Source organism: Lissotriton vulgaris, chromosome 5 (genome assembly GCF_964263255.1).
Source record: "Lissotriton vulgaris chromosome 5, aLisVul1.2, whole genome shotgun sequence".
Classification (NCBI taxonomy): domain Eukaryota; kingdom Metazoa; phylum Chordata; class Amphibia; order Caudata; family Salamandridae; genus Lissotriton; species Lissotriton vulgaris.
Window position 1 is genome coordinate 398,130,705 of NC_141693.1, and position 26,248 is coordinate 398,156,952.

Genomic DNA, 26,248 nt, shown 5'->3' on the forward strand with positions numbered 1-26,248 from the left:
GGACCCAAGGATCGGAGCACCCTTTCAACCAAAAGCATGGACGAAAAAGTATTGTTGCCCAGTAGCTGTATCAGCAATTTCTCCACAAATTGTTCCATGTCCCTGGTGGGTGTTGATTCCATCAGGCCTGTGATGCGTAAGTTGCTCCTCCGTGACCTCGCTTCTAAATCTTCAGACTTACCTGTAGGGACTGTACCATCTTTTCCATGAGTTTGTGACTTGACTCAACGTCCGTCTGAGCTTCCTCCACCTCGGTTAGCCGTCGTTCAGCCATATCGAGACGTTCTGCATGTTTGTCCACTCTTTCAGACATCCTGTCCATGCGGTAGGAGAGGGAGTCAATCTTCGTGCCAAGCACCATGAGCGAATTATGAAGACCCTTTTCCATCGAGGTCAGCATGGCTTTGATATTACTGTTCGGTAGTTCCACAGGTCGCTCCCCGCCTGCATCCCTATCATTAGCCGATAGCGCACGGTCCCTGGGCCGGCGCTGTTCAATCTGGCCCATAGTGATTGCCAGGCGCCACAGTCCCTCAGCCAGAAATGACCCCCAATCTACTAGACAGTGTAGCAACGAAGGACCGCAGATCCAGCTATTCAGAGGGGAAATCATCAGGCATACAAACCAACCACAGGGCCACGAGTACTGTAAGGCAACGCTGGGCACTGGCGACTCCCTGCAATGGAGCACACCACTCAGCACACCCCAGCCTCCATCGCCGATGTAGAGCCAGAGCGGGACTATGCAACTCACATCGTCCAAGGTTCTCAACAGGTAGGTAGTCCAGGCGGGCCTAAGCAATGGGCATCACTAAGAAACGGAAAGGGCTTGTAGAAACCAGAACTCTTCCCAGGACCGTCACGCACTGGCAAGCCTCCCCAATCAACCAGCGGGGCTACACAGCAGGAAGGCAACAAATGTCTCAGAAGCTTCAGGTGTGCTCAGTGCACTCGGTCCGTGCTGGGATTCACCGCAAGTGGCAAGGAACGCTGCACACAGAGAGCTCGATGCAGGCCTTAATATCGCATCTCCATGAGTGGGGTGGGTTGACCGGGGGGACCACAGCACAGAAGACTTCAAGCCCCGGACCCAAGTGCACCGCTGCACCCACCCCAAGCAGTTCTCACCTCCTCAAGTCAATCGTGGCTGAGAGCGTGGCGCAGTAGCCATGTCTGTGTACTGCGCAGCGCTCCGCTCTTACCGCAATCCAGCAGGGCACACCTCACATCCAGGCTGGGGGGGACGCAGGCTCACACAGCACCGAGTTGTCAGCTCTGGATGTCCGTCTTGCTGCTCCGGCCGAGTCAACCAGGCGCCCGCCCGCCCGGCCAGCATCCACTTCCGGTCGGCCTGGGAAATACACGAGGCAAGGGATGCGCGGCCCACCGCGCACGCCACAGCAGCAACTCCAGTTCGTTGCTCACTCGCCACCAAATCGGGAGCTTGAGCGCTTCGCAGGTTCCGGGTGGCTCACTCTATACGGGGCTGCACATCTTAGGTATGTGAGAATGCGCCAATGGATAATTAGACGGATCGATAAAGTCAGCGCGGAGCTCCTCTGTTAGGCAGCCATCTTCGGCTCCCGCAAGCTCTGCCCCCCCTGACTTAAAAGTGTTGACCTTGAAAGTGGGGTTTTTGGTGGCTATTGCCTCTACCAGACGTGTTGGTGAATTGGGGGCTTTCTTGCAGTCTGCTCCATTTTTGAGAATTTTGGAGGTTAGGGCTCATCCTACTTTTGTCCCTAAGGTTGATTCTTTCTTTCATAGGCTGGCGGAGGTGGTCCTCCCATTTGTTTTTCCTTTTTCCGGATCCTTCTTCTGAGGAGGAGTCTCTGTTGCATCTTTTGGATGTGAAGCATTCTTTGTTGATTTACTTGTCTCGCACGGCTTCTTTTTGTAAGGTGGACAATCTGTTGGTCACTTTTGGTGTTGCCCAGCAGGGCCTGAAGCCGTCCCTTTCTACTATTAGCAGGTCAATTAAAGAGGCTATCCTGTTGACTTATGATGTCCAGACTGTGGTTCCCTCACAGCCAATTCGGCGGCATTCTACTCATTCTGTTGCTGTTTCTTGGGCCGCCTTAAAAGTTGTTTCCATGGAAGATATTTGCAGTGCGGCTACTTGGTCTTCACCTCATACCTTCAAGACGTATTACCGGCTTGAGGTTGGGGGTGGTGCTTCCATTGCTTTTGCCTCTTCGGTTCTGGAATCTGTTGTTTCTAGAGATGTGTGTATGTCTCACTTGTGTTTTCATTAAACATTTTGTGCTGCCTTCCGTTTGTGGGCTGTATTTACTTATCCATGTAGCTGTTGTTGCTTGGGTATCTGCTCATGTGTAATTACTGTGGCGAGGAAGATGGATGAGGGGATAATGCCCTGGTTACTTACCGGTAATCATCATTACTCCGAATACTGGTCTTCCTCTCCACAGTATAGTTTCCCTCGTTGGTGGCTTCATGTCTTTTGTTTTGTTTACAGGTCGTGGGTATGGGGTTGTGTCCTTTTATATGAATGTTGGTGAACAATGGGGGGCATTTTGGAGGGATAGGGAGGCTAGTAGGCTAACTGAAATGTGCTTGGAGTTTTCTGTGGGAACAGAATACTCATGTGTAATTACTGTGGCGAAAAAGACCAGGACTCGGAGTAATGAAGATTACCGGTAAGTAACCAGGGCATTACATCAGCATCCACTAAAGAGCATCGGGGCAGCACACAGTATCTATTTGATTCATGGCATTCACTCTGTGGGGAGTAAGGTAAGTGTTGTTCAGGTAATTTAACTGCATATGTTTATATCTTCTGTTTCGGCAGACTATGTGCCTGTGCTCCAAAGTCTGTCCTCCCTTCTTCCCATCTGCCACGCAAGCGTGATTAGAAAGAATGTTTTATAAATCCCCAAAACTAGCCTCTGCTTGCCATGAAGAAGTAAAATTAAGTAGGGAGCACTTTAGAGCAGCATGTCAGAAATTGTGCCTGGGTAACCCTTCTTCGTCCGCCAATGTGTCCATAGTACGAAGGGTTCTCTCGTCATAGTAATCGCCTACTGTATCAATACCCAGTTTACTCCATTCTCTCAGTTGCCTCTCCATGAGCTACCCCCCTCCAGTGGTGGGCAGTCCCACTACAGGGAGTGTGGGTGCAAACAGCAGGTGCCGCTGGGACTGTTTTACATCTACCTTCCAACTACGTAAAGCAATAGTGAGCAGAACAGGCACCCGCACCGCCAGTAGCATGGCAAGTAATGCTTCCCTTTTGTGTGGAACAACTTTTTCCATGTTCCCATCATGTTAAGGCCCACCAGACATCGGGCCAGCCATTGGAGCTGAACTGAAAAGAAGTAGACTTCAAAGTCTGGTGCTCCCAAGCTCCATATAGTCATTGAACGTTTCAGGACATCTAGAGAGACCTGGTTCCAAGCTCCGTCCCAAATTAGGTCCCATAATACAGCATTTAGGCCCATATGAAATGAAGCCATTTCGCTTTTCTTAACGATCTGAATCGCAATTTCAGGCTGTTAAGAAATGCTAAATAGGCTTCCTATATCTGCAAAAGGGGAAATTAGGTCTCAAACAGATTTTTAATCGCATAGGGCTTTCCTATTTGCAATTTCCTAAGCCCATGCATTTAGAATTTCCTAAATGCAAAATGGGCATTTAGGAAATGCTATTACCATCGGATCCAAACCGATGGTACCCAGGTGCAATTTGCAAAAATGCACCTAAAATGCATCTTTACCAGTACCACAGAGCAGGCACTTGCCCTGAGGGCATTTGAGCGCTCTACACGAGCACCATTTTTTGAACCCTTTGTTCAGGTGGGTCGAAGGCCCATAGGAACGAATGGGTTTGCATTTCCTAAATAACGATTTCCGAACAGTGATTGCTACTCTCTAGAGGAATCGCTATTTGGAAATCTCTATTTTATTTTAGTACATTCCATTTTGCATTTCCTAAATAGTGATTTCTTAGGATTCGCTATTTAGGAAATGCAAAAGGGAAGAATAGTACATATGGGTCTATACTACCTGGACCAAATTTGAGGTATCGAAATGGGCAGAGTCACGAGTAATATAGTACCCGCTCTAGGATTACTATTTATGACTGCAACTTAAGGGCACACCAAAAGTGCACTTTGCCCTTCAGAGTCCTACCCTCTTCCATGTCATTGTCAGAGTGAAATATTTTAACCTCCAAATATTGATGAACCAGGGGTTCCCACTGAAAACCAATCTACACCACCGCTGTCAGAGGTTCCTACATGTTTGGGGACACTGGGAAGACACAAGTCTTATTCCAAATTGTGCATAGACCGGGCACCCTTCACTGATCTCTCAGGATCTCAACACTCCAGGGGATTCCTGTCTCGGTGTCTCAAAGATATAGGAGCATATCATCCAACGTATAGCGAAATAAAGTCTTCCGCATCCTCAAGGGGGATTTCCTCTGCCTGCCCCTTTCTCTCTGGCCACACAAGCAGGTGGCACACAGCCACTGCGAAAAGCATGGGAGTACGCGGAAATCCCTGATGGGTACCCTTGTGGATTCTGCCTTGGATATACATTGTCCTTTTCAGACTCTATCCCTGGCTCCTGAGTTCTGTAATGGTACCCATCTGTCCCATCCCCATCCAAATTTCATGCGTTTCATCACTGCTCTGAAATACCCCCAGTGTATTGTATCAAACGCCTTGGGTATGTCCAAGGACAGCACCAATGCTGTGATGCTGTGATACTGTCTAGGGGTTTCATCTAGCACCCTGAACAAAGGTCTAATGTTTAATGAGGAGTTTGAAGCCATATTAATCATGATGAACCAATGTCTGCAACTGTGGTTGTAACTGATTGGCCAACATGTTACTAAGTATCTTATAAACCAAATGTATCATTGACAAGGGTCTGTATGCAGTCATGTCCAGTGCGTTGCTCTTCAATTTAGGTACAAAAAAAATCAGGGCTTCTCTAGTAGTAGCCGGTAAGGATCTGTTCTCTAGTGCCCCAGTGTACATGGCGGCCAATTGAACCATATAGGCATAAAAAATTTCCGCCAGCGATCCGCCTGTCCCTGATGTTTTACTGCATGCCAGACCCCCTGCCCCTCGTACCATCCACCCCACCCGCATTACATACGCCGCTTCCTCCCTCTTAGCCCTTAACCCCGGCCGACTCCCCAACTGCACCCTAGCCGCACCTGGACACACCCATGGACCCTTCACATGCAACTCCTGCAAGTTTGACAGCACCAAAACCAACTCCCCATACACGACCACCAAGCAGAGATCTTTCACCAACCACCTAAAATGCATCCTGCTCAACACCCGCTCGGTCCACAGACACGCCATCGACCTCTGGAATCTACTAGACACCATCTCCCCAGACATCGCCTTCCTAACAGAAACATGGATGAACGCCTCCTCAGCCCCAGACATCACCATCGCCATCCCGGAAGGCTACAAAATCATCCGAAAAGACCGCACCAAGCAAACAGGAGGAGGCATCGCTATCGTCCATAAGAATTCCATCCGCATCTCAACCATCTCTGACGTCAACCTTGCTAGCGCTGAACACCTTCACTTCCAGATCCACACCGACCCCAAGACCACACTCAGAGGCACCCTCCTCTACAGACCACCAGGACCCCGTGCACAATTCTGTGAAGACGTCACTGACTTTATCACCCCAAACGCCCTCCCCTCCGAGGACTACATTCTTTTGGGGGACCTCAATTTTCACCTGGAAAAGAGCATCGACAACAACACCACCACCCTTCTGCACAATCTCGCCAACCTCGGACTCAAGCAACTTGTTAATACCCCCACCCACAATGCAGGTCACACACTCGACCCAATCTTCACCTCTAGCAAACATATCTCCTTCAGTCACACTACAGCTCTCCATTGGACGGACCACAGCTGCGTTCACTTTATCTACAAAAAGACCACAACCCACAACCACCCTCAACCTACTCTGCGAAGAAACTGGAACAAAATCACCATCGCCCAGATCTCCTCATCGCTTCTTCAAAACCCCCCTGTCCACTCTTCGAACGCCAACCAAGCAGCCATTAACCTCACTCAATGGCTAACCAACAGCGCCGACAACCTAGCACCCCTCAAAAAACGTCAAATCAACTAGGCAACAAAAACGCCCCCTGGTTCAACGATGATCTTAAGGAATCCAAGAAACTTTGTCGCTCCCTTGAGAAGGCCTGGAAAAAAGACCCAAACACCAGCACCAGGGACGCCTTCAAAAACGCCACCCACATACACCACCAACTGATCCGGACTGCCAAGAAAACCGCCTTCAAAGACCGACTTGACAACAACGCACACAACAGCAAGGAATTATTCAACATCGTCAAAGAGTTTACCAACCCCACTGCCAACTCCAACGACATCACTCCCTCTCAAGCCCTTTGCGACTCCCTAGCTTTGTTCTTCCACGACAAAATCGCAGACATCCACAACAGCTTCGACAACCAACCTTCCGCCGTACCTTCACCCCCCTTGAACATCCTTAATGACTGGAACCCAATCTCCACTGAGGACACCATCCGCCTGATGAACTCCATCCACTCAGGATCCCCCACAGACCCATGCCCTCACCACATCTTCAACAAAGCAGATTCCATCATAGCACCACACCTCCGAGACGTCATCAACTGCTCCCTCAACTCCGCCACCTTCCCGGAAAGCTGGAAACAAGCCGAACTCAGCGCCCTTCTGAAAAAACCCACAGCGGACCCCACCGAACTCAAAAACTACCGCCCCATCTCGCTCCTTCCATTCCCGGCCAAAGTCATCGAGAAAGCTGTCAACGATTAGCTCGCCGCCTTCCTCGAAACCAACAAATCCCTCGACTCATCATAGTCCGGCTTCCGAGCCAAACACAGCACTGAGACCACACTCATCGCAGCAACAGACGACATTCGAACTCTACTGGACAATGGAGACACAGTCGCCCTCATCCTCCTCGACCTCTCCATGACCCCATGGCTCTCAGCCGTGATTTGTGAGGGTGCACAGCCTAGTAAGTGCTCCCAGCATCTGGAAGCGGCTTCCCCTCACATCTGTTTGGGAGTTGAAGTGCCCAATGCCAGAGTAACTCCATTTATGGCGACTGGCAGTGTTGTGATGTACTCCAAGAAGAGATTTTGTACTCTGCAATTAGCTCCTGTTGACCACTGTCCATCCATTGTAGCTGGTGAACACATTTGTCAAGAACAATTACAAATCATCTGCCACACGCGGCATGACATGTGATAGTGACACTGCACCTCCAATTGTCATATTACAATCGGATCAACTAGAATTCATCTCAGAGTTCTTTCCACTAGAGGTTCCCTGCGATAAGGCCCCAAGGGTCAGATGTACGACGATTCTATTTTGCAAGTAACAAATTATGATGGTTTGCGATGCCTAATGGGGTCACTAAAAACCTACCTTATTAGAACTAATGAGGTAGGTCGCAATTTTCAACCCCTTTAGGAATCTGACATATCACAGCGGTGGTGGCCTGATGGGGACAGTAGAACACCATGTCTGTATTTGCTTTTTTAAATAAGGCAACTTTATTTCCCAATTGCAGCCCGTTTTCCTTAAAGGAAATTGGAATACTTTTAAAAGAAAAAAAATCAAAGTTTTCTTTTCAATTTTTAAGGGAGGGCAGTGATACACTGTGGACAGACTGAGAAGATGGCATTTGCCATGAATGAACTGCCCTGGAGCAGTCACACAACCTTCTATATTGTTGATGGAATTGTTGTACTGGGAGCTAATACTCCGAGTGTGAGCTGTAGCTCTACTATTTTAGAAGCATTTCAGGAACAAGTTGACGTCCTCTCTATAAAGCCACACACTATCAAAGGGCATGTCAGTGTGTGTGATTTGGGCAACTCCAGAGAAGCAAGTAAAATCCATCCTAACATGTCACGCAGTATGACAGCCATGGACTGACCAATGTTGGCTGCAGAGTCCAGGCTGCCCCATAAAATATATTTGGATGCATTCAATTGGTCATTGGCCAGGTCTGTAAATGGCTTTTCATGTGGTCTGGTAACCTGATCATTGTAATTTAGAAAATTCACACAAAATATGAACATATTGGTCCAGGTTGTGTGGGGCCAACAGTTTGGAGTGCTGAGCCTAAAAATGATTTCTTCCACTGAGGATGGATGTTGCAAAACCTTTCAAAACGCTTGACTGGCTCCACAGAGGAGAAGTCCAATTCCAAAGCCAGTGGTTTAACAGTAGATGATATCCCCCCGCAGAATGTGATGTGGGTGCCCGGAGTGTCCATCTCTCACAGATATTCATTGGCCTTGGACTGAATGGGGCTCCGCAACCAGGGCCTACGTTACACCCCTGTCAATGGCGTTTGCTGCTCTTCTTACTACGGTGATGAATGAGGGAAACTTCCTCTGGAGCAAGAGCAAAAGTGTGATGGATCTTCTAATCAAGTGTTCTAGCCACTCGCATTTTCTTAATCCAGAAATAAGCCAGTATCGGAATTATAGCAGGGAACAAGGTTACCTACATCCAATCATCCTCTCTACAGTCATGCTCTTTATCAAACACTGTGAGGGCATGATAGTTGGATACCTCCTCCCTCCAGGCAAATCTGAGGTTTGAGAGTGGCGCAGGACTCAGCTACATAGGTGGTATCTGTGTCAGAACTGAAGGAAGTTCTGACCAAATGGAGGATGATGCCCTGGGAAGCTTCAGCTTCTTAAGCACCAGAGCCCATGGTGGTACAATGTTGGCAGGTGTGAGGGACAGAGCAGCCATAGTTGCCAAGCAGCCAGGAACATGATTCCCTTTTAGGGGCTTCTTAGTTGGTTCAGAAGCCCTCTTGACCTTATACAGCTTTGCACGCAGGGAGGTCTTGACCTGCGCAGAGTCTGTGGATGGACCAGGAAACTCTTGTCTCCTATTTTTCAGTATCAGGATCTTATCGAGCCATGCATCAGGGAATCTTGCAGAGGTTCAGAATGATCCCAGGAGCGGGATCATTTCCTGGGGGAAGAAAAGGATTATGGCATTTTTTGTAGAAAGATATATTAGATCATTCTCTCTGAAGTGACTTATCTGTTGGTGAAGGAGATCGCTTAGGTGCCTCCCTGAGGCTTTAGCCAGAAACAAGTTGGCCTCCTGCTCCCTGATGGCTCCAGGTGCATGGAGGCACACGAATCAATGGCCAGGCATCATGCTCTAGTCCAAGACACTACACACAGTTGCTTTGTAGATCCAAAAAAGCCATCTTCTTGTTGTATGTATGATAAGGCTTAAAACGTTTAAATCTTGGAGGAGACATTTGGAAAGGGGCGACCACTCGGTCCCCCCGAACGTATGGCGGAGTGCCTCGATCCCCCCGGGAAGCCATTTTTGGGCGGGAGGCGCGTCTCGGCTGGTATGCCCGAAGCGGCGTAGCCGGGGCGCGCCTGTTCCCGCCCTAGAGTGGGCTGGCCTAGACACTGACGCAGCCAGCCACGCCCTCGGGACGGGCAGGGGCGGGTTTACGCCCGCCCTGAAGACGGATAAAAGGAGACGCAAGGCCAGAAGACGTCCTCTTGTTCTTGTGCTCCGAAGCTGCACCTCCTCGCTACACGTGAGCTCGGGACAGAACAAAGAGCCAATTTTGAGCGTTTTTGATCTTTTTCTTTGTCTTCCAGATACTTCGTCGAAGAAGATGCCCAGGAAAGGCGAAAAGAGAATGACGACTGACCAGATGGTTCGGGCACTCTTTAAAGATATGTCCGACATAAAGAAACGGTTGGCGGAGCGAGATGGGGAGGAGGGTTCGGGCCCTTCGCCGGCTGGAGGGAGACCTAAGAGACCGAGAAAGGTTCCAGCCGGTGGGGACGTCCCGGTTCCCTCTGCCCCTCTCGAGGCGCCGACCCCAGTACCGATAGAGGGGAATCCAATCCCGGGGGTCGTCTCCCCGACATCCAAGGAAGACATGCCCCCCGAGCTGGCAGCACAGCTAGCAGCGTGGTTGGGGGATAGTGGTGATGGCGCCACGGCTGCCGAGGCACAGGCGCTGATAAAAGGGCTTCGTGAGAAGAAAGAGGCAGCTAGAGTGGCGGGGATAGACAAGCCGCAAGCGGCAGAAGCTGCGTCCGGTGCAGGTAAGCGGCCATTGCCGATTGCAAGGGACGAGTCAGCACCCTCTCGTAGAGAGAGATTGGGACAACATGTGCCGTTAGCTATAAACGAAAAGATCTGGGCGGGAGAGTACGTGAATATTTTTTCCCTGCTTGTTGATCATTATGATGTGGAGCATGTGAAAAGTCAGAAGGACTTGATGCATCCGAGTGTTTGGCGCGCAAAAATGGCCGCCTTTAAGGTTAATGAGAACATTGGCAACTGGGGCAATGCATGGGGTATTTTCACATCGATTTTGGGGGAACGTAGGCCCGAGTTGCTCCCTGAGTTTCCCGTTTACCAATCACGAATTATGGGTTACTCGACAACGTATCAAGGTAACCATTGGTTTTGTTATGACAATCTGTTCAGAAAGGAAAAGGAACATAACAAGAGTTTGACTTGGGATTGTTACGATTCGTTAACTTGGGACAAAATGAAAGAATCAGGAATGTTAAGAATGCCATTGGTCGGGAGCAATGTTGTTGATTACTCCCGCCAAAATGTGGGGACGCCCTTTCGACCAAGTACGAGCACCGACGACCAGTCAAGGCCCGCAGGCAATACAGGGAAAAAGGGTTTCTGTTTTAATTTCAACAAGGGGAAATGTACCAGGCCTCCGGGATCGTGTAAGTTCAAACATGAGTGTAGTACGTGTGGGTCGTCCCATCCTGAGTCATCGTGCAGAGCCAGAACGGTTGAGAATGGGGGTAAGGGGGGCGCCAAACAGGTCTAAGCTAGGCCGAGGGGCGCCTTTACCAACCCCGATTGATACCTTGGCAATGATTCCCTGGCTCAGCGAATACCCGGATCGTACTTCTGCCGGGGTGCTACGGAACGGTTTTACACATGGTTTCCGCATCCCGGTAGGGGACTTTCAGGGTGTAGGGACGTGCAAAAATCAACTTTCCGTTTTACAACATACATCGGTAGTGCAAGAGAAAATTCAGAAAGAGGTTAGCCGGGGACGGGTCGCCGGCCCGTTTAGTGAACCCCCGGTACCAGGTTTCGTTTGTTCTCCGTTAGGGGTGGTCCCCAAGAAGGACCCGGGTGAGTTCCGTTTGATCCATAATCTGTCTGCTCCACGAGGTCTTTCGGTGAACGACGCAATTGATCCAGAAGTTTGTTCGGTGCGATACGCATCTTTTGATGAGGCAGTAGCCATCTTGAATCGCCTGGGGCACGGGACGTTGATGGCGAAATCTGATATCGAGTCAGCGTTCCGGTTGCTCCCGGTACACCCAGACGATCAGCGTCTTTTGGGATTCGGGTTCCAGGGGTCATTTTACATGGATAGGTGTATGCCAATGGGTTGCTCTATTTCATGTGCTTACTTTGAGCAATTCAGTACTTTCCTGCAGTGGGTGTTCACTGAGACAGCGGGTTTCCGAAATGTAATGCATTACCTTGACGACTTTCTGTTCCTTGGCCCCGCCGGTAGTCCCGAATGTGCCCAGGCTTTAGACGAATTCTGTGTGTTAATGGGTCATCTCGGCGTGCCGTTGGCACCGGGTAAAACTATGGGTCCCACGACTTGCCTCGAGTTTCTGGGGATCGAGTTGGACTCAAGGGAGGGGTGCTTCCGTTTACCAGCTAGCAAGGTATCGAAATTCAGGGCAGCCCTCCAAGTATGTTTAACTGCATCCAAGGTTACACTGCATCAGTTGCAACAGTTAGTGGGAAAGTTGAACTTTGCCTTGAGAGTGATACCAATGGCTCGCCCCTTTTCCCGCTCAATTGCCCAAGCGATGGTTGGCCTGAAGGAGGGTCATCATCGCACAAGGTTATCGACTGAGGTCCGCCAGGACATGCGGATTTGGTTAGCATTCTTGGCGGACTTCAATGGCCGAGTTGTCTGGAACAAGCCAGTCATGTCCTCCGATGAGCTTGGGCTATGGACAGATTCAGCAGGAAGCGTAGGTTTTGGCGCCATCTTCGGCACAAAATGGTCGGCACAGAAGTGGCCCCTATGGTGGCACGAGAAGGGGCTGACAAGTAACATCGCTTTCCTCGAATTATTTCCCATTCTGGTGGCCCTGAGAACCTGGCCAGAAGGGTTCAGAGATCATTCTGTTGTGTTCTGGTCCGACAATATGACCGTGGTAGAATGCATCAATAGTCAGGCAGCCCGTTGTAAATTGATTTTGAGGCTGCTAAAAGAAATTGTCTTACTGTGTATGCAACTGAACGTGGTATTCAGAGCAAAACATGTCCCTGGGGTGATGAATCAGGCCGCTGATGCACTGTCTCGTTTTCACATGCAGGCTTTCTCGGGTTTCCTTCCTTCAGCGGACCCGGAGCCGGCACCCTTCCCCGAAGCTCTCTGGTCTCTCGGTGCCCCGAACTTCGTCACCTCGTGGGAGAGAGTCTAGCACCCAGGACAAGGAAGGCATATGAAGGGGCGTTCCAGGCCTATTTAGCCTTTTTGGGGGCAGAGAGAGGGGGACTTTGGGGGCAGGAGGAGTTGGTAGTACTTTTCCTGATGTCCTTACGTAGGGCTGGGAAATCGGTGGCCACGGCCCAAAGGCATCGTGCCGCCATTTCCTTTGTTGCCAGGGCCCATGGCATCCTGGACCCGACAGCGTCTTTTACGGTACAGAAAGCGCTGCGTGGGTGGCAACGTCTGGAGGGTCGCAGAGTAGACGTAAGACGACCGATAGGTCTAGACAGGTTGTCCCAGTTGCTGACCACACTCCCTAACACATGCTCGTCCCCGTTCGAGACCTGTTTGTTCCGGACTGCATTTATGCTGGCATTTCACGGGGCTATGAGAGTTAGTGAGCTAGTTGCAAGGAACAAACGGGATGTGACGGGGGGCTTGTGCAGGGAGCAGGTTCAGATCAGGGGTGATGCGATGATTGTCTCCTTTCTCAGGTCCAAGACTGACCAAGATGGGAGGGGGGACTGCACGATCATTCGCAGGATCCCCGAGTCATCCATGTGTCCGGTTCAGTGCTTAGAAGATTACCTAGCACGAAGGGTGGCATCATGGGGGGGGACATTGTTGAGGCATGTAGACGCCACCCCGCTGACGAGGTTTCAGTTTCAGCGGGTGCTTGCAATGGCCATTGCCGCAGCGGGCTTGGACCCGGGTGAATTTGGGACCCATTCCTTTCGTATAGGGGCTGCCACGGAAGCTACAGCCAGGGGTCTTAATGTAGAACAAGTGAAACGGGTGGGGCGTTGGTCCTCCAATTGTTATAAGAGGTATGTGCGATTGCACATGTTGTGAAGCTGTAATCATGTACTCACGCTTCTTGTCTTTTGTTTGTTTTCAGTTGCGCAAGCCTACGCGGCAGGGCGGACTGTGCAGTTGACCCAACACCAGGCCGGCGGTCACACATCACCGGCTGAGAGAAAGGAGGTGTGGGTTGTAGGCCACTCATACATGAGACGGGCCGCAGACGTATTCAAAGCAGGTGATATGATTCACGTACCTGGGGAATACGGGTACAGAGTGTCCTTCTACGGAAGGGGCGGTCTCTGTATTGACCAGTTTCAGGCATTTTTTGAGGGTTTGTTAGAGCGGATGAGGTCACCGCCGTCCATAGTCATAGTACATTTGGGGGGCAATGATCTAGTCACCACCGGTAGACGACTTCTCCTGGAGGCTATGCTTTCCACGGTAAGTTGGTTAGCAAGGAGAGTTCCGGGGTGTACAATTGCGTGGTCTCATATGATCCCACGAAAAGTGTGGCGGGGGGCTATCTCGATCCCTGCTTTGAATCATTCCGTTAAAAAATTGAATAACAAAGTGAGTCGGTTGTTCCGTTCCAAGACATTGCATTCGATCTCGCATAGTTGTATTAATGATGACAGTATGTATTTGGGGGATGGTGTGCATTTGTCGAGGGTGGGCAATGAGTTACTCATAGGTGACTTCCTAGCTTGGTTAAAATCGTTAAAACATGACCTTTAGGTAGGAGTTTGGTGGGGGGTCCGGATAGCCGGTCAACTATCCGGACCTGTGGCGGTAAGGTCATGATCGGTGAGCACTAATTGGTAGATCCCTATGAGTGGGCGTCACCCAACACGGATGGGAGCGCTCGGGGGAGGTGGCCATTGGCCCCTCAATGGGGAGGCGGTCCCGTCTAAGGGCGGGTCGCCGGAAGTTAAGGAAAGGCGGTCAAGGCCCCTTCCTGTGTAGGAGGGGTTACAGCCCCCTCCTGAGGAATTTCCCGGGGCCAGGGTCATCTGCGACGGCAGATGCGGTAAGTTGTGTGGGGTGGGGGGAGGTCCACGATACCTTCTAGATACCACACACAAGTATTCGAACGACCTTTAAATGGCGTCGAGTCTTAAGTGCCCCCGACAAGTCAAGGGAAATTGTTAGTAGTTGCACTTGAGGTAAGCCTCTGTGCTGTCGCCCTTCCCAAGTGGGAGGGGTAAGTCTGGTTAGGGATCTTGACACCGGTTATGACCTTGCCGTTGGCCCTTAAACGTTAGGATGTACAATTTCAGTGTTTATAGAGAATGTTTCTGTAGGATGCTAGTTCGGCTAGGAGAACCTCTGTATTAGAGAATATGTTAAGATTAGCCAAACATCGCAAATGTGATAATGAAATTGTACATAATATGAAACGTTTAATGTTTAATTTTTTGTTTTAATAAATACGGCCGCGGGAGGGTCACTCCCTCCCACATCCAAAAACTTTGAAGAACTGTTTCCGGTTTCCCTTCTTTTGGGGATCGTGTTGAGAGGGGGTGGCGGGTATCTCAGCCATATGGAAAGGGGCGACCACTCGGTCCCCCCGAACGTATGGCGGAGTGCCTCGATCCCCCCGGGAAGCCATTTTTGGGCGGGAGGCGCGTCTCGGCTGGTATGCCCGAAGCGGCGTAGCCGGGGCGCGCCTGTTCCCGCCCTAGAGTGGGCTGGCCTAGACACTGACGCAGCCAGCCACGCCCTCGGGACGGGCAGGGGCGGGTTTACGCCCGCCCTGAAGACGGATAAAAGGAGACGCAAGGCCAGAAGACGTCCTCTTGTTCTTGTGCTCCGAAGCTGCACCTCCTCGCTACACGTGAGCTCGGGACAGAACAAAGAGCCAATTTTGACCCACCCACCAGCCCCTGAGGACAGCAAGTTGTTGTGCAATAAAGTGGATTTTCTAAGTATGTTCTTCCTTTTTCGTTTACAGGTTGTGAAAGTATCAGTTTTGTTGTTTTTCATAATAAAGTATGGTGAATATCATTTAGGTTGTTACGATTAAAAGGACTTGATGTAGTGTTACTTTTGAGCATGCTCTGTCGGTCGTAGCGACCAATGTTTTCATAAGTTCGAATTGTCGTATTTATTTTTGGTAGGCGGTAAGGTCATGATCGGTGAGCACTAATTGGTAGATCCCTATGAGTGGGCGTCACCCAACACGGATGGGAGCGCTCGGGGGAGGTGGCCATTGGCCCCTCAATGGGGAGGCGGTCCCGTCTAAGGGCGGGTCGCCGGAAGTTAAGGAAAGGCGGTCAAGGCCCCTTCCTGTGTAGGAGGGGTTACAGCCCCCTCCTGAGGAATTTCCCGGGGCCAGGGTCATCTGCGACGGCAGATGCGGTAAGTTGTGTGGGGTGGGGGGAGGTCCACGATACCTTCTAGATACCACACACAAGTATTCGAACGACCTTTAAATGGCGTCGAGTCTTAAGTGCCCCCGACAAGTCAAGGGAAATTGTTAGTAGTTGCACTTGAGGTAAGCCTCTGTGCTGTCGCCCTTCCCAAGTGGGAGGGGTAAGTCTGGTTAGGGATCTTGACACCGGTTATGACCTTGCCGTTGGCCCTTAAACGTTAGGATGTACAATTTCAGTGTTTATAGAGAATGTTTCTGTAGGATGCTAGTTCGGCTAGGAGAACCTCTGTATTAGAGAATATGTTAAGATTAGCCAAACATCGCAAATGTGATAATGAAATTGTACATAATATGAAACGTTTAATGTTTAATTTTTTGTTTTAATAAATACGGCCGCGGGAGGGTCACTCCCTCCCACATCCAAAAACTTTGAAGAACTGTTTCCGGTTTCCCTTCTTTTGGGGATCGTGTTGAGAGGGGGTGGCGGGTATCTCAGCCATATGACCTAATCGCTGTAGAAATGCAGAGGAATTTCACCTCTGAGGCACTGAGTGCTCCGTACATGCGTCAATGAGAAGGTATAAACTGGTACCGATCTCAGAGCTGCAGGTGTTATTTAGTCCGGTGTGGTCATGTCCGAAGGCGGAGTCGTGGCTGAAGCTGCATGGCGCTACCTGGCAGCGCTGGGAAAACGGTCTCTGTATAACTCCTTAAGGGAGGAGTCTGTTGGAAGTTGTATCCATCTGAAGTGCTGAGATAAAATTCAACTCTGGCCAAGGAATCATAACATAACTATAGAATCTTATTATGTGGCCTCTTACGAAGAATTAAATAACGTCTTACATTTAAAAGAAAAAAATTAACAAAACAAATTCTCTATTGAAGATCAAATGACAACCCAAAAAAAGAAACGATTCTCTGTCCAACTCTGTCTATAAATAAATACAACAGTCCTGTTGTCAGAAAAGAGTGAAAATTAGATGGATCAGCCTGGTATACAGGTAAAATAAAAGATTTCAAAGAGGCCTGACCTTCAAGTCTATTTTTATGACACTGATACAGACTTAACACTTCCAAATGTCTGTAATCTGTTAAAAGTTTTAAATTGGAAACAAGCCCTCTTTAACAGAGGCGCCAATTTTAGCGAAATAGCCTTCAGAGCAAAAACATCTCTCAAGAGCTGTATTATTCTTTTCACAAAAACAGTGATACAGAGAAAAAAAGGGATGCTCGAGATTACAGTCCATTGGTAGACAGAGGGTGAATAAGAATACGCGCTGCCAAGGGCTGAAAGTTCTCCTCCTCCAAATCATCTTATCAACACCTTTTATAAAGACTCCCTTATACAATTACTCAATAATATCAGCAGTAAGGAAGTATAGGTTTGAATAAATTGCGTCTAAATATTTGAAGGTACTAAGAAATTTCGAGAGGATTCATAGTGAAATTAGTGAACATCTAAAAAACTTCACTTTTTATCTCAATATTGTTCAGGTTTAACTGCTTAAGCAGATGCTGGTCATACCCCACAAACAGGTCTCTTATAGATTTCAAGAAATAAAGAGAAGATCTATATGTAAACCAGATGTCTGATACGATCCCGACTTTGAACATCAAAAAATAAGTACATGAAACGTCAGACATATCTGCAGCATCACAGAGCTATATTCGTACTAGCCAACTCGTGTTCTATGTCAATTATTTTCACTCTCCACCTTTCGAATATGAATTGATCACTATAAATAAGTGGTGGGTAGCTAGTTGATGACTGGGTAAATTATGTCTTAGGCAGCAAGGGCATATTCTAGGGCCACTTCAACGTGAAATCCAGGAAAGCTCGTAGGGGGGAGAACCAGTGGTTGACAGTCTGAAAGAATGGGATACTTACCATTCAGGATTAGTGGGAAGAAATTTCAGCAAAACCTAATTTAAAGGTGCAATACTGCCAAAAAGTTTTACTAGGAAAATTCTTACTGCAGAGACAAAATTCCACACAATCTGAATTTATATCCGCATCAGATAACACTTCATCAAGTAATACAATGATTTGAACAGACTTGCACTTAACTGAGGAAACTGTCTTTTATTAGCAATTTGTACAATTTCAATCTATTCAATATTCCAAGACTATTGTTCTATAAGGCCCTTGCCCAGCACCCCTTCCACGACTTCCGACTGAAGCTCTCCTCCTATGATATACACAGTTCAGTTTTGTTTTCTTAGACAGAAGGGGAGGAGTGCTTTGAGGAATGTTTTACTGTTACATTTTCTTTTTCTGACAGTCGTTTACTGTATGTGTCATTGTGCTCAGAGACTTAGTCGCCGGTTGAAGTATATATTTGAGTGACATTCCCCAGGCAAGTTGTCAATCTACTATTGGTGAAATATTATTTTGTATTCCTGTCAAAAAACATTCAATAAAAGGATTTCAACAAAAGAATCGATCTATTAACAAAAAATAAATGTACACATTAAAAATAGCACCAAAATCGCAAACTCTGTTATTTTTTCATGCAAAATTCATCAAATAAATCCCAACTCAGATAGAAAGGTCGGTGTTTTCAACTGATACCACCAGCACAATACAAAATGTATCTTGAAGCAGGTTTTCAATTGCAGTTCGTAAAATTCCTCTTAGAATGAGTTTATGGAGTGATCAGGAGTATTCCAGCAAACAATAAGAAATAAAAATAGTACCAAAATCGCAAACTCTGTTATTTTTAAATGCAAAATTCATCATATAAATCCCAACTCAGATAAAAAGGTCGGTGTTTTCAACTGATACCATCAGCAAAATACAAAATGTATCTTGAAGCAGGTTTTCAATTGCAGTTTGTAAAATTCCTCTTAGAATGAGTTTATGGAGTGATCAGGAGTATTCCAGCAAACAATAAGAAATAATAAGTGGCTATTGCCTATCAATTTCGTTACTGAATGTGCACCCAGGGCAGAAGATAATACAGTGTAAAATATTTTGGGTTGCTCTGGAAAACAATGCTATTCACAAGTGTTTGCACATTACGCTGTACGGAAGGGACTTTATTTAGCCAAACTATGACCCTTATAACGGTGCAGTTCATTAAAAAGAATTAGTTTGGCACACAGTTCATTACTAGCATGCCCGAGGAGACATTTCTTTTTCAAAAACAATTAAACACCGAACAAAGCTAACACAAATGTTTTTGTATTTAATTCTTAAAATGACAATGAGTAAGTGTGCCTTTTTAACCAGTACTGGCAAAGCCAATACTTGTTGTGGATACTGACTAGAACTAGGATAAAAATATATTTTAAAAATGCTTTTGCAGGTGCAGAATAGCATTGAGAAAAAATCAAAATAAAAGCTAAAATGTCAGGCCCCAGTGTGACGATGGATATGCATGCATATGTTACTATACAGTAACATACCTGTCAAGGCACTGATATCGCTGCAGTGGCCATTTTGTTTTTGCTGATCCTATGGAGAATCGGGAAAAAGAACCAACATTTTTATTGTCCATGCTAAAGAGCACTGGCTCAATAAATAGTTACCAGTGTGACGACGTAGGCGCGTGCATGAATCACCACTCATGAACCTTTATGCATCATGACATTGAGGTTGTCAATGTTTCTTTACTTTTAATCTGTCATTCTAAGACGGCGTAGGCCCATTTTGGAGTGGGAAAATAAAAAATAAAAAGTTTGTGACACCGCATTATAGAGAAAGGAGTGAACTGATAGATAGTTGCAGCTGCCACATCCTACGGAAAAGGCAAAAAAATAAAACAATGACAAATATAAGAAAAGGAAAAAGTAGAAGCATGATAAGACCAACAAACAGTGATGCGCAACAGTAAGCAGAATGGTACGGGGGAGCAAAATAGGAACAGAAGAGGATATGAAAAAAAAGCAGAAAAAGCATAGCAGAAAGGAAAAGAGTGGGGGAAGAAACAGAGAGGGAAGCAATGCAGGGAGCACAGGGTTGCAAGCACAAGGGTGTGAGTGAGGAAACAAAACTTAGAGAGAGGGCAAGCTAACATAAGAACTCTCATGGAGTGTTGAAAGAAAAAGAAAAAAATGTTTCCTGAGGTCAGCTTTGGAAGGATTAGAGTCATCCAATCAAAAGGATAGTAAATTAGCTATGTTGCAGGCCAGAGATAGCCAAAAGCATATAAAGGAAAGCCACTGAATAAGATGCAAGGAAATAAGATTGACAAGAAAGCCAACCAATAATAAGCAATGGGCTGACCAAATCCCACTTTATGTATTCCTAATGTATGCAATGGGTCTGAGTTTGCCTAAAATGGCCCCTTTGGACTGAGTGGCTTGTTCAATATATCTCAGCACAAACTAGTATAGCAACCTTTACAAATATTTAAAACATGAAAAAGATGGCCACTAGCATGCTAAGCAAGAAGAAACCAGTGGAGTTAGGGCAGAGGACTGACTGTTAAGGGGAGAGGTTCAATCTAATGTTTCCCCTTCTCCCCAACTATAAAACAAGATACAAGATGATTGAAAATGGCAGGGGGAAACAAAACCTCTGCAATAATAAATCCATTAGCTTGCATTTATGAGTGGAGCGGAGGAGGACTGAACAGTCAAGGTGAAGCCTTCCCTTGCAGAGGTGAGGTAGAGGAATCAGATAGCAACTGGAGCAGCTGCGGTGGAAGAGGAGAAAGTGGCTCAACGTGCATCACCAGGCAGATGCATCTATATCAGGAAATGGGACACTAACGGCACCCACTTTGAGACATGAAGAGGTGGAGTAGACCAAGAGACTAGGCCTCCTCCAGTGAGAAGTGTGACCGTCTGCGGAACAGACTGCCCTTATCTCGGCAGACATTGCCACACTTCTGAAAGTTTCCGCTGCAGACTGCTAGCACAAGCAGAAGAAACTATGAGGAAATCACAGTGAGTGAGTCCATTGGTTCTCCAGATAAGTTGCCCATGAATCTGCCTTCTGAAGGGCAAAACCAGGATCAGCTGCATCCAAAAGGTAAAGAGAAAAGGGGATGGGGTTGCAATCGAAATCAGAAGAAGCCAAGGACCTAAGAGAATAGGCCTGCTTTGTAAAAAGGCTTTGTGTCTTGACTGAAACAAACAAGGTTATTATGGATTTGCAGGATTAAGGGAGAGGCCCCCACCCATAAATCATAGAAGAGGTCACAGAGAGCAGGAATATTTAGGAAAAAATACGGGTGAATGTAAAATGATATATCCTCTTTTCTCCAACAAAAAACAAAGACAGGGATTATTTGAGAAATCAAAATTACGACCTGCCACAAACAATCAGTTTTCAGTGCATGGAGCATACCTCAGTAAAAAACAGGAAGATGGGTCAGAGCCCATGTAAATCGCTGACTTAACAGAATCCAAGTGCAATATGTCAAATCAATTAAAGAGACAAATCGTGAGACAACAAGTTTTAAACTTTAGAATAGAGGTATTGTTGATAAAAGCCCAAAGACATTGCCCCCTCTTTTACCTCAAACTAATGAATTGATCACTGTTCCAACAGTTTCCCAAATAACTCTCTCTCTTCAGACTCTATCACAGTCCCTATCCAAGGAGCAATCTCAAGAATACAAAAAAACAAAACAAAAAAAAAACATTTGTAGCGGCCAGCGCAGATTAAAAATAACTTGGCAAAAGAAAACCTGGAGCCGAACAGTACAAAATGCCCCTTCGAGAATTACCTTTTCTTCTTCAAGTCATTGAAATGAGGAGGCCTCCCATAATAATATGAGATTCTAGGTGACAAGGACTCCTCTCTAAAAGAAAATAATTTGAAAAAAACAGTGATGTTCATGCTTAAAAGATCTTTAAGGGAAGAGATGGATTGGACCTCATCGTAGCAAATGTAAAGAAAGGGTTGCAACTGAGTTAATAAAAACTACAAAACTAATTAAGGAAGTCTCTCTAATGCCAGATAGCATCTGAGCTAGCACTCATCAACTGATTCTAGATTACCACTGGTAAATTCAGCCATGTATGAGATAAAACTGTGAAAATGATCAGGAAGATGAAAATGCTCATCCTTTGCAATGTAGCACAAAACATCAAAGTCCTGATCAAAATAACATCCTGTCCACGGGGCAAAAAATAATATAAAAGCCAGAGGCTACATTGGTTGAGTAGACTGAAAGTTTTGTAGCAGCCATGACCCCTTATCACACAAATATTCATACTCCGTGACTAGTGGATCCAGAGACGTTAATACCATCAGAGATATGGGAGAAAATGAATGTAAATATGCATCACCTTCTAGTTAATTACAACTTCAGATGTTTACAATTCTTCTGCTTGTATTGATTTATACTATACTGAGAGACAAAATAAAACTGCACCGGGACCAGTAATCAATGTACATGATATAACAAGGCCAGAGAGAATAGAAAGCATGTTTTTGGGGAATCTGTCTAGCGACACCAATCTACTTGAATACTGAGGAAATCTATGCAAATACCTTCAAACTAGGATGCCTGTATAGTTCTCGATGGCAAAATGCATACCAAAATCAGAGCTAAGATAATTAGATATTTTTCTACTCTTTGGTAGTAACATCAATCATCATGCAGAAACGCGCAGCAACGGACTCCCCATTTGAGAAATGGTCACTAAAATGATCAAGATCATGTTTCTTGAAAATGTCCATTTTCCTAGAGGAGCAAAATGGAAAAGGTATGGTAAGACATGAGGTGTATTCGAAGATGAATGTCCAGTATTTGTAAAGCGCAAACAATTACCCGAAGGTGTCAAGGCGCCGGGGGCCATCGGGAAGATTAAGTGAGCTATTGCCCAGAGTCACATGGTGCTAGGAAGACCTCTGCCACCGGAGCCGGGGATCGAACCATGATCTCCAGCATCCAGCGTCAGTCGCCCTGGCCGCTGCGCCACACCTCTTCCAAGATAAATGTACTCCACCACTTTAAACTATGATATATCGACTTCCTAATTATCTTTTAAATCTTGATAAATTCAAAGCCCCAAATTACTTTGATGCAGAATTAGGAAATTAACGAATACTTGAAAACCTGCTAAGATTATCTGAATTATGGTTACTTTGTGTATAGAATAGCAGCTTGCCTGGGTTTGTAAAACCACTGTGTGATTTAACAAAATGCAATGAATGTATTGGATTTTCCCTTTTAAGCCTTTACACAATTAAATCTCCGAATAGTTTGCAAAATGCACGCTTTTGTAGAGAAAAATCACACTAATGGAACGTCATATTGTCCATTCGGGTAAACACATGGATGGTCTACAATTCCTTCTGGCCTTTTAAGCCTGATTTTCCAGTACTCTTCCATTAATTACACTTTTAATTCTTTAAATTACACCACTGTTGTATGAAGTTGTTGTAGGAACTTAATATTTTTCATAAACACCAAAAATCACAATTCCAAACCCGTAAATTTCCTGTTGTGCTTGTCTGAGAGTAAACGTAGTAATTTAGACAGAGATGGACTAGATACAGAAAAGTTCAACTATAATAATATGTTAGTTTCACTTAAATCTAGTTAGCTTCTCTGCTGATCCATCAGTGCAGTTAACACTTCCACTTGAGCAACAACCTGCTGCAAGGGCAGTGTTTGGCTTTGGCAGCAGTCTGATGTGATAACTCAGTGATGTGCTATGGAGACCTGAAAACAGGTTGTTGTGGAAAATGTTGTGCTTTTAGTTATTTTACTGTGTTTTCTCACTAGTAGAATTCTGGAGAATCCCCCCTATGAGATCATCTCAGGTAAGGTCACGTGGCCTTTTTCTTGGCTCTTTTCCTATATATTCTGGCATCATCACAAGCGAGATTGTGGCATGTTTTCTTGTGGCAGGTTATGTGTACCAACTTCAGGTTCTCCAGTGTGAAGAGCAGCTGGTAGAAGTATTCCCAATTCACTTCCCGCCCATTCTGTTCTTTCACAGTTTTAGCCAAAGTCGGTACTATTGTGCGCTTCTTCTCTATCCTGAAAGATACAAAAGAGAACACGTTTGTATGTTGTGAAGTCACAATGCAGCATCACCAGTTCTAAACACAATTTAGAACACATCATTATTTTGCCTACTAAAATGACAGCAATACTACAGTGTATAGAAGACTTGATATAGAGAACAGAAAAACTATTGACTTCAGTTCAAAAACGCAATACTTTTGTTTTAGGCGATAGCGTTCTTAAGTGGCAATTCAAAAGAACTCTGTATAAACAGGAATTAAAAACAGTCATGACACATTTACAGCCAAGTAAAATGCTTCGTTTGAAATTTAGACACTGCAAAAGGGCAGATCAAATTGCAAGTGTGGATTTTCCCTTGATTAAGGGGGTTGTGCCAAGGGACTGTTGCAAGCCACGTGGTTTTGGAGCTCAGTCTTATGGTTTTGATGGCCAATTACAAATTAAAAGGGCATTGGAGCTTGGACTTTTGCTTTCAGGTGCACGTTTGCATTACTGAAATACCCAACAGGTGCTTCTGGTGAAATTCTGCAATAAACAGTGAACTGCTAACTGTGAACCGCCTGTGAGACATCGTGCAGTGAATGTGCCCTCCAAAGGTGCCCTTTCAAAGTGCAAAAATACTCCAATTGACCGCGAAGTGGTCAGTTGTGTAAGCAAGTAAACTGTACCCGGGGAAGAGAATGGGGGGAAAAGACTCTCTAGTGTAAGGTTGTACTTAACCCAACCATGAATGTAGGGAAAAACACTATTTTGTTTATATTACCCTCACACACCCTAGTGGTGTCATGCTTCATCATCGGTTATTTGGGAAGTAGGGGACCCCTATATTAGAATACACTAGCTATATATAGGGAAAACTTACTAGTTTGGAAAGGTCTATAGCTAGTAACTAGTTAAATAAACCTAACTTAGGACATACATCTATCCTTTATAGCCCACTACATACAAACTTTTCACCAACTCCATAAATCAGTTTTGCAGTTTTATTATTTAAATACATATTTATTTTATTTGTATTGTTTATATAGCTATTGTTTTGGGAGTATAGATATACTTTTTTTTAAATACAAAATGTTTTGGTATTTTTGTGATAATATATACAGATTAGTTCATAAAAAACATATAACATACATATAAATGAGCATAAGACAAGAAAGGTGATAGAGGCAAAGCGGTAGTTGACACACTAAGATAGGTTTATTTAACTCTTTACTAGCTATAGACCTTTCCAAACTAGTATGCTTCATCATTGGGTCACCCTGACCCCTAAAAGTCAAGGTGGGCTTAACCACAGTGTTGGGAGCTCTTTGGATAAACAGAAAGAGAGGAGGTTCTAAAGATAAAATACCTCAGGCAGATCCTCGGTTTCCATTTATTCTTGGGTCTGTCTGGGTAAATAAAAATACTTAAAAATTGGGTCTTTTTGGAGTGTTATGGTCCTAAGACCCTAGTGCCGACATGTTTCAGTCCAATGTGGGCATAAAGGTCCAGGACTTTCTTCAGGGCAAGACTGACCCCCTATGTGAGGGAACTGAAGGGATGGGAGGTCCCTATCCTATCAGTATGGCGAGGGCAGAGTAGCTGCTCCTCGTGGAGTGTAAAATGTAAACCATGCCTCTGAGTGTTCCCATAGTAATGTGCACCATCTTGAAGTTCTGGGGTCTGCCGAACTCTGTTCCTCTGTAACCAAAGTATGTTTTTGGGTCTTCTGTATGACAGCCCATAGATCCATGGGAGGTATTTTCTGAATGCCCTCAAAATGGACCTTTTCTTCAACTTTTCAATTAACCGTGCCTATCCCAGCCAAAATGTGCCTGAGAAAGTAAAAGCAGAGCAGAATCAAAATAAATTGGAACAATTCCAATTTCTGGATTATCATAAAGGGATTCGAACCCTGGTTTTCAAAGTGTGCATCCTCGTAGGATGTGCACAGTGCAGACTTGGGGTGCGCATCCATTTTGCTACTCTTTTCCTTATGATTTTTGCCATGTGCTTGTCTACATCACTTGTGTGCAACAATTCTATGTTTCCCTAAATGATTCTGACCTTTGAAGGAGGCTGAAAGGCGCCCACTAGTGTGGGTGCAATCAACGAGTGCACACACGTGTGCATGCCTCCAGGATCCATTTCAGAAGTCATTGTGAATTGGATTCATACTTCACACTTCCACTATGCGTTGGGAGAAGGGCCAGAAAATACCTGAGGAGACTAAAGTTTATGCTCCTCAAATGTGTGAATGTGGGTAAGGAGGAGAGAGGCAAGAGTTGCTGTAACTGGAAAAAGAACAGTCAGAGCCACCGCTAACAGGATTTTTTACCTTGTGCCTGCGCACGAGAATGGTCAAAGGAAAGGCGTCTTTATTTACGTGGGCCCATGTAACTATGCACTGGAGCAACTTCTCCCTTCAAATTGTGCAACTGCAAAATTAGTGCCCCCTCAATGTGTAAAACTTAAGGGACTCACAAGTGTCTGCAACCCCTTCTTTAGCACAAAAGTGCAGTAGGCACAGGTATTTGATATCTACGCACCTCTACCATAAGTCATCATACAGTGACAGAACAAACACAAGGCAAGAGACATAACAATTAGTAATTTTACAGTAACTTTTTATTTCATTACTACAC

At 45.9% G+C, this 26,248-nt stretch overlaps 1 protein-coding gene across 1 annotated transcript in view; it reads right to left on the minus strand.

Annotated features, from left to right (window-relative positions):
• Window positions 1-17,753: 17,753 nt before the first annotated feature.
• DFFB (DNA fragmentation factor subunit beta) overlaps window positions 17,754-26,248 on the minus strand; it is a 133,643-nt gene continuing 125,148 nt past the window's right edge. The window contains exon 7 of the mRNA XM_086921736.1: window positions 17,754-23,636. Within this exon, the coding sequence (XP_086777862.1) occupies window positions 23,423-23,636 (214 nt within the window). The 3' untranslated portion in view covers window positions 17,754-23,422. The remainder of the gene's footprint in view (window positions 23,637-26,248) is intronic.